Raw genomic sequence first — 16217 nt, 5'->3', positions numbered from 1 at the left:
TTGAACATTTTCTGTTCTCAGTTTAACACAGCAAATGCTTAAAAACAGATAAAAAATCACAAGAACTTTTTTAAGATTCTCATGAGGAAAAAGAAGACAACTTTTTAAGAATTCAGGAAGAACTGGATGATCTTCTGATATTTCCTTTTAAACTTGGAGGCGTTAATTACTAATTTGGTGATTTGGGGAAGGCGACTATGATTTAGATGAATCTGCAGTATTTTTGACGCCACCTAAAATGTTCCCGCGAAAGAATAACCTTGATGAAAACCACATCTTCCCTATAGTCTTTAGTAAGATGTTTTCTAAGCTGTATTTCATTTGAAAGTCAGCCAAAACTGGTTTTAAAAATATGTAGGAAAAGAAAGCCCAACATTTGCATTTTTCAGTGGAAGTTAAAAGTCTATTAATATTAAAGATAACTGAATAGAGAAATAAGGAGGGCTGCAGACTCAATAAGGTGAAAGCATGAATATAAGAAGATAGAACTATGGTTATGAAGGAATATTTCCAGCAGAAAGAAAAGTTTATAACTAGAAGATGAAATAAATCACAGAACATTTGCTAAAACAAAATCTGCAGACGGTAGACAGCATAGTTAGCCAGCTTTGCCCTAAAGGTCAGGAGACCTGGCTCCTGCCCGTTCATGCCACTGAATTGCTGTGTGACTGAACGTGTTCCTTGGTTTCTCTGAGTCTTAAATCCCTACAGAAGGGATAGTACTTATCTGACCCCAGGGGAGGGACCTCGTAGACTCTCCGAGGCTTGTCTAGCTCTAATTGTGCTTTTTAATTTGTCTGGTAAAGCAGAACTTGCAAGAGTCCCTTCCTCAAATCCAGAAGGTTAACGTAAATCAGAGCAAATCCTTTGTGCTCGTTATATCGGTGTCCCCAACATCTGTGGCAGCAAAAGACTAAAGATTTAAAGTGAAAGCAGTCAAGGACTTCTTAATTGAACTATGGAACGAGTCATTGTCACGGACCAGGTGTGAAATAAGTGGAGTCACTGAATTACAGTTCCTACAAGGAAACATGAAGTGAATAAAACTGGTTTGCTGAGAGAATAACTGTACCCCCTACTATCTTGGCTTTCCTCGCAAAGCAGTCCTGTTATCAACTCAACAACTCAACGTACGTTGAATATGATAAAGCTTCAGATGCAGAATGGCTTTGCGGAAGCCAGTCCCAAGCAAGTTCACGTTCATACCATTCAGCATCGCATGCCCAGGAGAGGAATGGATGCCTTTGTTGTTCACTATCTTGGCAGGTCTAGACAGATCAAAGTGAAGTGGTAACTGGTAGATTTGGGATCTCAGGAGAGCCATTTTAGGTAATTTACAAAATGGATATTTTAATACCTAAGAGATTGTTTCAACTAGGAGTTCTCCGTGGTTTATGTCATTTTAAAGGCATGAATGATGTCTGCTTATTTGTTTCAATGTTTAAGCATTTATGAAATGGGATTGTTTTAGCACCACCAAGTGTGCATCCACTGGGCATCTACTGCAGTGAAGCGGAAGCTAGGTCTGCCCGTGACCCAGTCACTGGAGTCCATCAGTCCCTCGGCTGAACACTGCTGGTTGCCATCATGTGTTTCGACCACTAGGTAGTCTTACATTGCTCTTAGTCATACTTTAATCTTTCGCCACAGTGACCACTGGTAAAGGACAAAATGCATAACAGCACTGACATGGAAATAAAAACAGCCTTGACCTGACAATTCTCGTCAATTCTCATCACGACCCAGATCCCGAAGGTTGTGAAGTTTTTTTTCAGGCACATCCAGATGTTTCTGTTACAGCACTGAAAAGAATTGGAGCCATGATTACATCTAATTTCGTTTTATAGAATATGCATCCATTTTGAAATAATTTGACCTGCCTTTTGTTACCAAAAGGCTGCTGGCTGATAACTTGAACTAAAGATACGCCCTTTAGTAGTAAGCCAGATTTACTCAGAATAGGCCATTTCTGTGAAATTTGCCATAGGAAAGAAGCCTTATTTCAAGCAATTAAAAAGCACCTAAAACGGTAATAACTGTAATAATAGTCTGCGTTTATATGACTTTACAGTCATCAGATTCACTTCACATTGTTCACTGGATCCTAACTTAACCCTTTGTATTTCATCTGGTCCAGCGTCTATCACTGGCTTTGTGCCCTTCCTCCTACCCAAAGCTCTGTGATGGGTGCATTTCCATCCTCCTTGCTCAGATCTCTACCCTGCATCAATGGCCCCTTCTTCCTTCTTTGCTTCTCTCAGAAAAGGGACCCCTGCCAGAGGAAGATGCTGAATCACGTTGGCCTGAGATCAGGTCTTCCCAGTGCTGTTCAGCAATTCCAGTTTCCCTTTCTTCCATTCCTTAGAACGTTTGTGCAGTGCTGATTCCAAATCCTCACCTCTTTAAGCACCCAGGTTTTCCCTACCAGCCCTAAATTTCAGCCAAGGACTAGTAATGGCCATTTGTCAACTAAATACTCTCTCTACGTTAGTACTCAGTACTTCATATAAATCACTTCTGATCCAGAGCATCTCTACAAGGTAATATCATCCCCGTTTTACAGGTAAGGAAACTGAGGCAAAAGTGACACAGCCAGGATGTGATAAACTGGGGTGTAAACCCAGGTCTGTCTGGTTTCCAAAGCCCAAAGTACTCTCTGTCTCTTTCAAGCTTAGAATCCTTTAAATAATTTTAAAACATTGGATCAACCCATCACTGTCCTTTTGTTTTTTTCCTGTTTCCTTTCTTTTGCTTCATCTAGGACCCGACTCCAATGGTTGTTCCCTTCTCAAAGCTCCTTCATTTTCTTCTGTTCTCTGAGCATCTTTCTTCCCACCTTCCAACAGGATCAGCTCTTACCGATACAAGTAAAGTGTCTTTTTCCCTTGGCCCAGCTAATCCTCCCGGTTACTGTCCAAATGTCCTCCTTCCTTTCTGGGTCAGAAATCACCAGCATGTGTCCCACACCTGCTTCCTGTATTTCCTCTGTTCCTTCCTCACCGACCCCCTTCAGTCTGGCTCCTACAGTGGCCTTCTTGTTAGAACTGCCCTCCCGGAGGTTCTCATCAAATTCAGCAGCCTCTTCTCAGCCCTCACTTTCTCCAGCACATCACAGGATTGACAAACGATCCCTCTCTCAGACTCTTAACTGCACTTGTTAATTCTAACTGCCCCAAAATCAGCCGCTCAGTGCAGCTCCCCTAGAGAACAGACAAATTCAGATCTGGCCCGCTTAACTCCTATGAGGAGCACAGGATTTATCCAAGAACAATGTATCCAAGAACTTACATATTTGATGGGCTCATCGATCTTCTGTGAGCTCATCGTCTGTGATCACGATGCCCACATTCCTGTTGCTAACCTTTGACCCTTAACTTTGCACTGCAGCCCTGTATTTCCAAATCGCAATGCTTGTGTCGTGTAAAATCCTACTTGTCTAAAACTGAGCTTGTCATCACCTTCAAACTATCTCTCCTTCCCACCTGTACAATTTCTCTCTGCAGTAAAGCCATTCACCTGGACACCAAGTTAGCAACCTTGGGGTGAGCTTTTATGTTTCTCTCCTTCTTACCTATGTATTTATTCCACCAATATTTGTTGAGGACAGCCTCTGGGCCAGGCTTTATGTTAAGAGCTGGAAAAACAGATGTGGAGGCTGCCCTCGTGTTTCAAAGTTCTGACACTTTTTTCCTTAAAGTGTCTTTCGGCTCTTCCTTTTCTTACCGCCATTCCCCTCACTAGACTTAGCTTACCCTGGCTGGGATTAGTGAAGCAATTTCTCGTCTGAGAGCCCAACCTTTGGTCTTTTCTCCTCACTTCCTCTGGACACATAGGATGTTCTAGAAATACTTGTTCATGGGTGATTTTTTTTTTAATTTTTAATTGTAAAATAGACATAACAAAATTTGCCATCCTAAACCATTTTTAAGTGTACAGCTGCGTCGTGTTAAGTGCATTCACATAGTTCTGCAGCCAATCTCCAGAACTTTTTCATCTTGCAGAACTAAAACTCTATACCCATTAAATAACAACTCTCTGTTCTCCCTCCTCCCAGCCTCTGACAACCACCCTTCTACTTTCTGACTCTAGGAATTTGACTGTTCTAGGTTCCTCCTATGAATGGAATCATACAATGTTTGTCCTTTTGTGACAGGCTTCTTTCACTTAGCATAAGGTTCATCCATGATGTAGCACGCATCAGAATTTCCGTCCTTTTCAAGGCTAAATAACATTCCATGTATGTTTAGGCCACATTTTGTCTATCCATTCTTTCACTGATGGACGCTTGGGTTGTTTCTGCCTTTGGGCTATTGTGAATAATGCCACTATGAACATGGTGGTACAGATATCTCTCTGAGACCCTGCTTTCAATTTTAGGGGGTATATACCTAGGGGTTGAATTGGTGGATCATATGGTAATTCTGTTTTTAATTTTGCGGGGATCACCATACTGTTTTCTACAGCAGCTGTACCATTTTGCATCCCCACCAGCAGTGCACAAGGTTTACAAGTTGTCCACATCCTTGCCAACACTTACTACTTTCTGGGTGGTTTCTTTTTTTTCTAACATCTTTATTTGAGCATAATTTCTTTACTAGTGGTGTGTTAGCTTCTGCTGTACAACAAAGTGAATCAGCTATACATATATCCCCATATCTCCTCCCTCTTGCATCTCCCTCCCACCCTCCCTATCCCACCCTTCTAGGTGGTCACAAAGCGCTGAGTTGATCTCCCTGTGCTATGCGGCTGCTTCTCTGGGTGCTTTTTTTCATGGTAGCCATCCTAGTGGGTGTGGGGTAGCATCTCATTATGGTTTTGATTTGTATTTCCCTTATGGTTAGTGATGTTGAACACCTTTTCATGTGCTTATTGGCCATTTATATCTCCTTTGTAGAAATGTCTATTCAGGTTCTTTGCCTTTTTTTTTTTTTTTTTGCGGTATGCGGGCCTCTCACTGTTGTGGCCTCTCCCGTTGTGGAGCACAGGCTCTGGACGCGCAGGCTCAGCGGCCATGGCTCACGGGCCCAGCCGCTCCGCGGCATGTGGGATCTTCCCGGACCCGGGCACGAACCCGTGTCCCCAGCATCGGCAGGCGGACTCTCAACCACTGTGCCACCAGGGAAGCCCCCTTTGCCTATTTTTTAATTGTTGTTCTTATTAAGTTGTAAGAGTTCTTTATATAATCTGAATACTAACCCATTATCAGATATATGATCAGCAAATATTTTCTCCCATAAAATGAAATTTTAGTCTTATTTAGTGGTAATGTTTTTGACCTGTAGAATAACCCTCATTAAAAGGACTTTCCTTGAAAAATTATTTCAAGAATAAAACATCCCTTAAATTTGTTTTTACATCAGGTTTTTCTAAATACATAAATTATATGGCAAGGTAAATTTTAGATAAGTTTTATAAAACTCAGGATAAAGTAGAAGATAGCCAATTATTTGGCATATTCCAGCCGAGGATTAGAAATGTGCTTTTGACCCAGCCTATCCAGAGAATATAGCCTTTAAGCTTATTAAGTTTGATAAAATGTGAGGGAATAAAGCCTGTAAAGTACTTAAGAATGAGGACTTATTTTCCGAGCTTGAAAATGTTCTGAATATAGAAAAAAATTCTGTAAAGGAAGCTGCATAGTAGGCTCTGATGTCCCCAAGTTATCACGTATGTCCCTAAGCATTCACACACTACGAGGGGCTGAAGTTCAGAAAACTTAGTATAACAAGTAATTTTTTTCAATATCCTGCCAGTTTCCAAAAAGGATTTTCAGGGCATTATAAGTCACATACATAGTAGCATTTCTGACCAGGGAATGTTAAAGCCATATCTTTAGAGAAGATAACCATGCACATACGATTGAGGATAATTATACTCCAGGTATCCCGGTAGCTGTAACAAAAAGAGAAACAATAGATAACGTAGTTCTCATTGTAGTTCTCATTGTGCAAGGAAGCACGCCAGTATATCATCATAGACCAGATTTTTCCTGACACTAAACTTTGAGGAATGTATTGCCCAGATCTTTATGAACATGACAGTGATACACATAATGGACAGCATTTCACATGCTTCACATGAATCTTGGTTCATATCCTATCTTGGATATCATGGTTCATCCTCCTATCTCCCCTTGAAAACAGGCCAAGGGCATGGTATGAATTATGATTCTAAGAAGGCATCTCTAAGATTGCTAAAGTAATGTGGTTTAACTTCTGATCTCATAGACAAGAATCATCTGTGACTAGACTGGCCTCAGCCTGGTCTCTGGCTACCCACACTTTCAAAGCCTGTGTCGTCATACCTCTGCAAGAGTTTGGGCCCTTGAAAGGTCAAATACCAGATTTCAGTGGGGATGCCATGCCCCTAAATTTACATTGTATATCTAAATAACTTGATAATGCTTTTAGAAAAGGAAGCAGTGGACCACCCTGGCAAAAAAAGACAACTATTTGCTGAAGCTATAACTTGTTTCTAACCAGGACCTAAGAACACAGTCTTGAAGTTATTATTCCGGGTCCTGTCTTTTACAAAACAAAAAAGCAACGTAGGAAGAAAATTAACATTCAAGAACTAATAAACGTAAAGATTGGACCCGCAAGAAGTAGTCTTCCTAAACCACATTTACTGAGCTTTAGCTGAATCACTGTCCACTGCAGATTAAAATCTTCTTCAGCTGTGCCAGTGAATAGGTATGTGTGTGAGAGATGGAAAGTCAGAAGTCCGGAGAAGCCGCTAAGGGGGCCGTTTGTGCCTTAGCAGGAGGAGTGTATGCTGAGTCTCGTGGGGTTGGTCTGACCAGAGAAGCAGATCGATACTGAGAGACCAGTTTCTTTCCGGTACAGGAACTCAGACATTATGCCTTTGCTTTTTAGCTGAGAGCTGTGGAGACACCTAGTTCTTGTTCCTATCGAGAGTATTCCTTGCTTAACAGACTGATTTCTTCTTTAAAAGGGCTCCCACTGTATACACAAGATAATTGGGTTTTGCCAGTCTAGGTCTCTCGTAAGTGAATAATGTCACAGTCCAAAAGGAAGGCTAACTAAGGTCATTTTTTGGCATTTTCTTGCACGTGATGCCATAACCCAGGAAAGGATTTTGGTTATTGTCAGGCAATTTCAAGAAAACCAGAAGGGAAATCGAATGGCAGGCTGCAAGGACAGAAGCAGGGAGATCGGTTCAGCCTTTGCAGGAACCCAGTGAGATGTGACCTGGGCAGGAGCGGTGATGAGAAGGAGACACGCGGGGTCGGGTGTGTATTTTGAAGGTCCTGCCGGCTGCCTTGCTGACCGTGGATGTGGTGTGTGAGAGAAAGGGAGGCAACCAGGATGGCTCACAGGGTCTGGGCTTGAGCAACTGGACGAATGGGGTTGCCGTTCACTGATGTTTGGAGTCTTACGTACAATTGCTCTCTCTCTTTTTTTTTTTTTGCCTGCATTGTGTCTTCATTGCTGCGCGCAGGCTTTCTCTAGTTGCGGCGAGCGGGGGCTACTCTTCGTTGTGGTGCGCGGGCTTCTCATTTCTGTGACTTCTCTTGTTGCGGAGCACGGGCTCTAGGTGCGTGGGCTTCAGTAGTTGTGGCACGCAGGCTCAGTAGTTTTGGCTCGTGGGTTCTAGAGCACAGGCTCAATAGTTGTGGCGCATGGGCTTAGTTGCTCCGCGGTATGTGGGATCTTCCCAGACCAGGGCTCAAACCCATGTCCCCTGCACTGACAGGCGGATTCTTAACCACTGCACCACCCGGGAAGTCCAATTGCTCTTGTTTTTAAATGTTGCTAAGAATTTTCTTTAAATATATGGGTATCAAAGCAAATCACATGTACAGCTCCTGAACCAACTAGATGACAGCCTCTGCCATCAAATTTTCAGAGTCAGGTCAGGAAACTTAACTTTGACTTAGTAAGTAACAAATTTTAAAAGACATCAAAAATCAGCATATTTTTTGAAGCCGTTTTTTGTTGGGAAGAAAATATGTAATAAGTAGAAATAGAAAAGTAAAAGTATTGTATACAGTTTTATCTTTAGCAAAGTCCTTGTCCATTCTAGATGAAAATCTTTATCAGCTGCGTCAGTGAATAGGTATATAAAAGATTGAAAGAAGTTGGGACAGACGTCTAAGGGACTTGCATCTACCTTATTAGTAGTAGGCCTATGTGCTGGGCGTGTTCAGTGTATTGTTTATATGCTTCTTTTTTTTAAAAGCACTGTTAGGGCTTCCCTGGTGGCGCAGTGGTTGAGAGTCCGCCTGCCGATGCAGGGGACACAGGTTCGTGCCCCGGTCCGGGAAGATCCCACAGGCTGTGGAGCGGCTGGGCCTGTGAGCTATGGCCGCTGAGCCTGCACGTCCGGAGCCTGTGCTCCGCAACGGGAGAGGCCACAACAGTGAGAGGCCCGCGTACCACAAAAACAAAAACAAAAAAAAAGCACTGTTATGTTTAAGAAAAACTGGGAAAGCCAGACCATTTTGTTCTGAGTAAGGTGACTTGAGAGTTCGTGAAACACCATTTTAGTCACGAAAGAAAAAAGAAACTCAGATTCTCATCAAATTACTGATTGGAAAGAAACAAATTGTAGTTAAGTTCTTAAGTACAGGTGATGCCTGCCATTCAGAAATTCCACATTGGGCTTCCCTGGTGGTGCAGTGGTTAAGAATCTGCCTGCCAATGCAGGGGATACGGGTTCGAGCCCTGGTCCGGGAAGATCCCACATGCCGCGGAGCAACTAAGCCCGTGTGCCACAAGTACAGAGCCTGTGCTCTAGAGCCCACGAGCCATAACTACTGAACCCACGTGCCACAACTACTGAAGCCCACGCACCTAGAGCCCGTGCTCTGCAATAAGAGAAGTCACTGCCTACGCACCCCAACAAAGAGTAGCCCCCGCTTGCTGCAACTAGAGAAAGCCCACGCACAGCAACGAAGACCCAATGCAGCCAAAAATAAATAAATAAAATTAATTAATTAAAAAATTCCACATTTACTGTTTCAGCTGTTGCCGAGTGACCTTTGCAGGGCTGATGTCCAAGAGGGGGTCACCTACCTGCTGTACCAGCTTAGCCAGTTGCCCAGGCCTCTCTGTATCTCTTTACCCCAAAATAGTAACTCTCTACAAAATTTTGGTTTATTTGTAATAGGACCCTAAAAGAAAGTCTACCACTGATGCCTAACTGAAAGATGTTGCTTTTCACTTACTTTTTGCTGCATTTTATGTGAGAAAGTATAGATGATGATAATGGTATTTGGAGATTCCTGAGGGTCTGAAGATTGATGGATGTCAGCAGTCTTTGGAACAAATGAAAGGCTTCTTGGGCTCGCAGGCATGCTCCTTGTTGGTGCGTATGTTTTCCGTGTGACCAGCTACATGTAGCAGCCAGGCATCCACTTGGAGTTTTTTCCACCGGTCTCCCCAGAATGACTAGCCCAAACCCCCCTCCCCCCAAGCCATGAACAATGGCATGTCTTACCCGTTGGGTGATTAAAGGGGTCGTGTGTTGCTCCAGAACTGAGCCTGGGATTGGAGCACATGAATAACGTGGGCCAGGGTCAAGCCCAGATTTTTCCCTGGGCAAAATCAAGATGTTTTAATGGGTTGGCTGCACAACACTTTTTTTTTTTTTTTTTGCGGTATGCGGGCCTCTCACCGCTGTGGCCTCTCCCGTTGTGGAGCACAGGCTCCAGACGCGCAGGCTCAGCGGCCATGGCTCACGGGCGCAGCCGCTCCGTGGCATGTGGGATCTTCCCGGACCGGGGCACGAACCCGTGTCCCCTGCATCGGCAGGCGGACTCCCAACCACTGCGCCACCAGGGAAGCCCCACACAACACTTTTGATGACAGCAAACTCAGATGGCTTCCTGTTCTCTTCTACTTCTTGTTATCAGGTCCAGGGCTACCAAAATCTCCTGAGCAGATACGTAGTTTCAGGCTTGAATGTGGTTTTGACCATCGTGCCAGCCATGCGGGAGCACTGACACAGGGAGGGGTGCTAGATGGAAAAGTCCCCCCTCCTCGTCTGGTCTTACAGGAAAGAACAAGTAAAAAAGTAAAGGGTTAAGGCTTCACTGATGCTGTGCTTCCAAAATATATTTGCAGAAAGGTTCATCTACATTTGTCTCTTCTCCAGTTTAGCGTGTTGTCAAAAGTGGTGGAAATACTACTACCATTTTATTCCACTCCGTGGTGGTGGGTTGTGATTGTTTCGGAATAAATGGTGCTTGAGTTTTGTAAGTTTATCATCGAAGGGCTATCAGGTTTTATTATAGGATAGGATAACTGTACTCTTGTGGCTTCATTAATTATGGTGCCTAGACATAATTAGGCTCTAGCTAAGAATAGCAGATAAAATGGAAAATAATTCTGGGAAAAAATGAGCTGAGATTCTGAGAAACTGAAAGGACATAAGAGAGGGCATCCACTGAGTCTCAGCACAACCATGGGACTAAAGCGGCATCAGTGATGGCTCCCTTGCAGGGGTTACCACAGCTGGGTGTTTTAGGAATATGTTCTTAACCCCTTGATTTTGCCTCTGTACTCCCTACCCTGTAGACAGAGATCATCTAAAACATCGTCCAAGATTCGTTAAGTGACCATTTTGATGATTAGAATTTGATTCATTCATTTTTAATTAATAGACTTTATTTTTTTAGAGCAGTTTTAAGTTTGCAGAAAAATTGAGGAGAAAGTACAGTTTCCATATACATCCTTTGCCCACACCCAGTTACCCTTGTTATTAACATCTTGCATTAGTGGGTACATTTGGTACAACTGATGAACCAATGTGGAACGTTAGTATTAACTCTAAAGTCCATACTTGACAGTAGGGTTCCCTCTTTGTGTTGTACAATTCAGTGGGTTTTGACAAAAGCATGATGTCATGTATCCCCCAGTAGAGGATTATCCAGCATAGTTTCACTCCCCTAAATATCCCTTTAGATCTACCTGTTCATCCCTCACCCTCTTTCACCTTGAACCCTTGGCAATCACTGGTCTTTTTACTGTCTCTGTGGCTTTGTCAATCCATTTATTTTTAAGTAACTACCCAGCTGTTCCAAAGGACATTCCTTTATTTATTTACCATTCCTTTATTTATAAAGTGGGCCCTCAGTAAATACTATGTACCAGGCATTGTTCTGTGCCTTGGGAGTATAGTAGAGCACCAAAAATTTAAAAATGCCCAAAATAAAAAGTCTCCCTTACACTTATATTCTAGTACATCAGATCTCCAGGCTCAGCTGGGTCCTAAGTAGGAGTGAAATGGGACCTCCCCCAGTTAGCCCCACAGTCTCAGGTGAGACCCCTTTTTCCCCGTCTTTTCTGCCTGCAGTCTAGTTCCAGGAATCCCGTCTGCTGGCCTCCTCCAGATGCCACCTGGGTTTTCTCTCCTAAGACCAGCTAGGGCATGATGTCATTTCCCAACTTCCTCTCCTGCTGTCTCTGAAAGGCCTGCAGGCACACCTCTTTTAGACTCCCCTTAAGCTTTTACCACTAGTTATCTATAGCCCTGCCTAGCGCTAATAAAAGAAAATAGTCCACAAAATTATAAGAAGCAGGTGCCCATGAAAATTGTCTAAATACTAGCTGGATAAGATCTCCTCCTTTGGAAGAGGATGACCCAAAGTCTCAGCCTCCAAATGTCCTCTTCCTGGGCAGGCAGACATCAGTCCCCCTGCCTTGCCATAAGGAGCCCCATTCCTATCCCTGCTGCCCTCTCCCTGGCCCTTGTCCTCTAGAAAGATAAGCGGTTTCAGTGGGTGAGGACGGGCCGGGGAGAAGGAAGACAGAAAGAGATCCCTTTCCTCTTTCCCGCTCCACCTCTCCACCTGCTTTCGGTTTCACACAAGAAACATGCTTAAAGAACAACTAAATGGACTCCTTGGAAGCCTCCTGAGCACATTCTTCCCGCAGACCACTGGGCCTGCTCCTACAGGCTGGGGGGAGCCCATGGTGTGCGTCTGTTTCCAACTACACATTCAGCAGTCACGCTGATAGTGTGACTCGGCCACGTTGGGAGCGTGGACACCACGGAAATCAGTCAGTGCTACAAATCAGTTTTACTGTTTTTTCCCCCAGAGAGCTACTTTACCAGCACACCACTGGGCAGATCTTCCTTAATCAAATCCTTGTATTGATTCTACCATAGACATTAAATCCATGAGCCCTGTATTAATTCACATGTTCTAATTCTACTCTCCATGGTCGGGGGGCGGGGAGGGGGAACGCCAACCAAAGTCAACGGGGGATTTCATCCTCTAAGTCTTGAACACCGGGCTTTGCCTTAAGCTGTGCAGAACTTGTTATACTTTCATACAACTGGTTATACTTCCATTAACCTTGAAAGAAAGATTGAGGCAATTCACAGGTGATTTCATCCGCTTGATTTCCATTGATGTCTCACAACAGTATGATGTCTCACAACTTTCTGTTGCAGATGTGGGGCGAGGATCACGGTTAGCATTTCTTTTCAGGCCCTGCCTGCCCCGTACGTAGACCGTTTGCCCGTCCTGTGTAATTAACTAGGTGCCGCCCCTGCTGACGCGCCCTTTGTGCTCCTGTAGGACCGCGCACGCAAGAGCCAAAGCTGACGCCGCCGACCAGGCTGCTCTGGCTGCCCGCCAGGAGTGTGACATCGCGAGAGCTGTGGCCAGAGAGCTGTCACCTGACTTCTACCAGCCAGGTAGGACAGGTGACCTGTGATGGGAGGGGTAGGAGCATTGCCTCTGGTTTCCTTTTTTCCTTCTTTTCCTTTTAATCCAAAGGTCTGTGCCCCATGAATTTCAGCAACACTACAAAACAAGTGGGAGCTTAGAGTAACACGTGCCTGGAGCCTGAGTGTTAGCGCTGGAGATTTGGCTTCTTCCCCGGTGCCTCTGCCCACCCCCCAGCAACAGACTTTGAGCTGATAGCAGTAAACAAGACAGGAATCTAAAAGAGAAGTATTTAAGAAATTGTGTTAGTGTGTTGGGGACCATCTCAGGTGCTAACACAGATACCTCAAAATCAGAAGCACCTGGAACCATCACGTTAGCAATAAGAGAAGAGCCAGTAAGTACTGCGACTTTTTTTTTTTTTTTTAAATACACCTCAAAGGAATTTGGTTAGGACGTAAAGAAATATACCACTTAAAGACAGATGAATCTGCACAGATTAAGAGGAGAAAATCATTCCAGATCATCTGGCTCAGATGTTATAGAATAGCAGTAAACAAATATTTACAGTGGGTTTCAATAGTTACCTCACTTCTTAGTGGTCTCCTAGTAGACCGCTTCCATCCCTTCAATATACTGGTGTTAACAAAATGGCAGTCGCCACCTTTTTATTATATGTTTCTCCATTGTTTTAGAAACAGCATCTTCCTGTTGATTTGCAGGATCAACAGATCTCTGGGCAAGAGAGACTAAAAGAAATGTTCTAAATTCTAAGTTTCGACGTTTATATTGTCTTGGTAAAGAGTTTTTTCACATTGGTTTCTGTTAATCATGCTGGATAAGTAGCACCCTGCACAACACACGTGTCCAATACCTGTTTGGTTCCAGTGAAGGTGACATAATATTGGAACCCACAGGGCATTAGTGTGACTACATGAACAAGGTAAGTCACAGTGAATAGAAGACCAAGTGTCCATGTATTCTAAAAGCTCGGAACGGGGCTATAATAAGGGATGGGAGAATGAAAAGGAAATGACAGGATTTTTTTTTTTTTTTTTCCTGCAAAGAATGAAGACTGTAAAAGGCCATGTTAACAAGACTGTTTTTAGGAGGAGAGCTTAGGGAGGGGCCCAGTCCCGTTGCTGAGTTGATTGAGTTACCACAGAGCGACTTCTGTACTAGTTCAGCTCCAAGGGAGGTGACCAGTGATAATGGGTGTCTTCTTTTGTGTGCATCCTTTCTAAACCTCTGGGTGGGATTTAAATCATTTAATACGCATGTGTATTTTATTAGGAAAGGGAAATTTTCCATTTTTTGCAGTAGGAATAAACACTCTTCTGGCAACTCACACATATTAGCAGCTACCTGTCCTAGGGTGTGAGAGCTGGGGAGGGGATTTAGCCACCCAGGGGGGCTCATCTTTTTCCTCCCCAGCAGTGCAGTTTTGGGGAGCAGCTCAGCAGGCAGGAGGCAGCGCAGCTTCACATAGCAGCCCTGGGCTTGAGCTGCTTTGGAAGCAAACAAACTTGCTGTTGTCTGCAGATGGTCATTTCTTGATTCTGTTGGGGAATAGGGTCCCTGTAGCTTGCTATTAGGTGTTAACAAGAGGTAAATGATATGGGAGGTCATCTCAGTTTTCCAGGCTAAATGGTTTTAAAAGCTTTTTATGATGTGAAAGCATTTGAGGGGGGAAAACATATTGTGGGAAAATGTAATTCCACCCTTTCCTAGCTAAAACAGCTTCATATAAGCAAGCTGTCAGTAATGAGTATATCACAGTAGCACGAGATGACAAGGGGTCTGTTTGAGACAGGAGCTAAGGGCAGCGGCTGCAATCCCCTTTGACCCGCAGCCAACACTTCCTTCGACAACTGTATAGAAAGCCTTTTCTGTACTGAGTATTGATCTTCTCACGGGAGCATAACTCATGCTTTCCACTCCGCATTTACAGGGTGATCAAATCAGACAGACATTTCTGAAAGGGCTTTCAAGTACCTTTTCTGAGTCTGGCTGCTTGTTTAATTTACATATCACAGATACAAATGTTCCCTTTGTTTGGAATGGATGTGTCTTATATAGAAGTCGTTAACCCTGGGGAAAGAAGGATGTCTGTCATAGCTTATATTTCGAACACTTTCATAGTAAGCTACCTCTTTTCAGGAGCTGGCGGTATTTTCAGATATTTCCCATCTTAGTTCAGTCTTCTACTTTTAGTTCAAAACTGTATTATTCTATAGTTTAGTTTAAAACTACAGAAAAAACGTAGCCATGTAGAATGGCTCTATCACTCAAAGGGCCAAGTCGTAACATATAAGAAAAAGCATACCAATGGATGTGTATGAATGTGTATGTAGATAATTGCATAGTACCCAGAAACCTAAATTGCCATGAGTATGAGTGACACGGTGAGTTGTCCCCCAAGAACTTAGAAATGAGGTTGCCCTCCAGGAGTTAAAATGAGCCCATGAGACTGCACAGGTGTGTATAAAGTGATCGTAAGTGACAGCATGGCTGTAGCATAGCAAGATTTCCTTGTAACCTGATTGAGTGTATTGAAACCTCTGAAGACTCGGTCACCCCCCAAAGTAGTATAGAAGAAAGAGTCACAGAGGCAAAAATAGGCAGTGCCCATCCAAATGCTACCTAGAGGAGAGCAAACCCATGGCCCAAAGCCTTGGAGTACTGCAGTTGCATTGGCAAGGACGTTTCTGCGATGGGGAGGGATGCGGGGAACCGTTACCAGCTGTGTGTGGCTTTCCTGGCGAGAGCATCCGAGGGAAGAAACGGATGCATCAGGTTAGCTCAGCATGGTGCCATTAGATACTTGATTCATCTCATGCCTCTGTCTTGATTCCACATCCACCACTAACCTTCTGATTTTCGTTGAGCTTCTCGTGGAGGTCTGCCAACAGGGAGAGCACGCACTGGTGGTCATCAGTGCAGGTCTCAGGCCTCTGTGACATTTACCTTGCTCATTGTGAACTGATGAATTGGTCTTCTGGTGTCAACCATCAGTCTTGTGAGCTTTGGTGATGTGAGACTGCCCCAAGGGATGGCTCTGCTTCAAAGTGCTGATGAAATCAGGTTTTTAAGCCCGGAAAGCCGAGGTGAGACTTTGGAGGATCACTGAGCAGGTAGTGGGGAGTTGGACATGGTGGAGAATGATGGGGAAACTCGATGTATGGCTCATTTCCCCACTGTTTCAGTTTCCTCTCCATCAAGATGCTTATTTTGTTTTTAATTTCCAGTGATGTTTGTCCGTTGTGGGGGTCACTGGTCATGGGTTAAAGAAGAGAATGTGACCAGGGTATTACATAGGGCCCTCTCGCCACGTGGCCTAGGCAGCACCCTCAACGAGCTGTCTCTTTCTGTGTTTAAGTGTGTGTATTAGTCAGCTTGGGCTGCTAAAACAAAGTACCATGGACGGAGTGGCCTACACAATAGACATTTATTTTTTGTGGTTCTGGAGGCTGGAAGTCCAAGATCAGGGTGCCAGCATGGTTGGGTTCTGGTGATGCCCACCTTCCTGGCTCACCGATGGCCTTTCCCCAGTGCATGCACCTGGAGAGAGAGAACT

The 16217-nt window shown here is 44.0% G+C and overlaps 1 protein-coding gene across 1 annotated transcript in view; it reads left to right on the top strand.

Moving 5' to 3' along the window:
- Positions 1-16217, top strand: part of JPH1 (junctophilin 1) — a 77408-nt gene that overhangs the window by 47462 nt on the left and 13729 nt on the right. The window contains exon 3 of the mRNA XM_065895502.1: positions 12551-12669. Coding sequence (XP_065751574.1) covers positions 12551-12669 — 119 coding nt within the window. The remainder of the gene's footprint in view (positions 1-12550; positions 12670-16217) is intronic.

This window comes from Phocoena phocoena, chromosome 17 (assembly GCF_963924675.1).
Source record: "Phocoena phocoena chromosome 17, mPhoPho1.1, whole genome shotgun sequence".
Lineage (NCBI taxonomy): Eukaryota > Metazoa > Chordata > Mammalia > Artiodactyla > Phocoenidae > Phocoena > Phocoena phocoena.
Note: the sequence above shows the minus strand (reverse complement) of the source record. Positions and strands in the feature narration are given on the sequence as shown.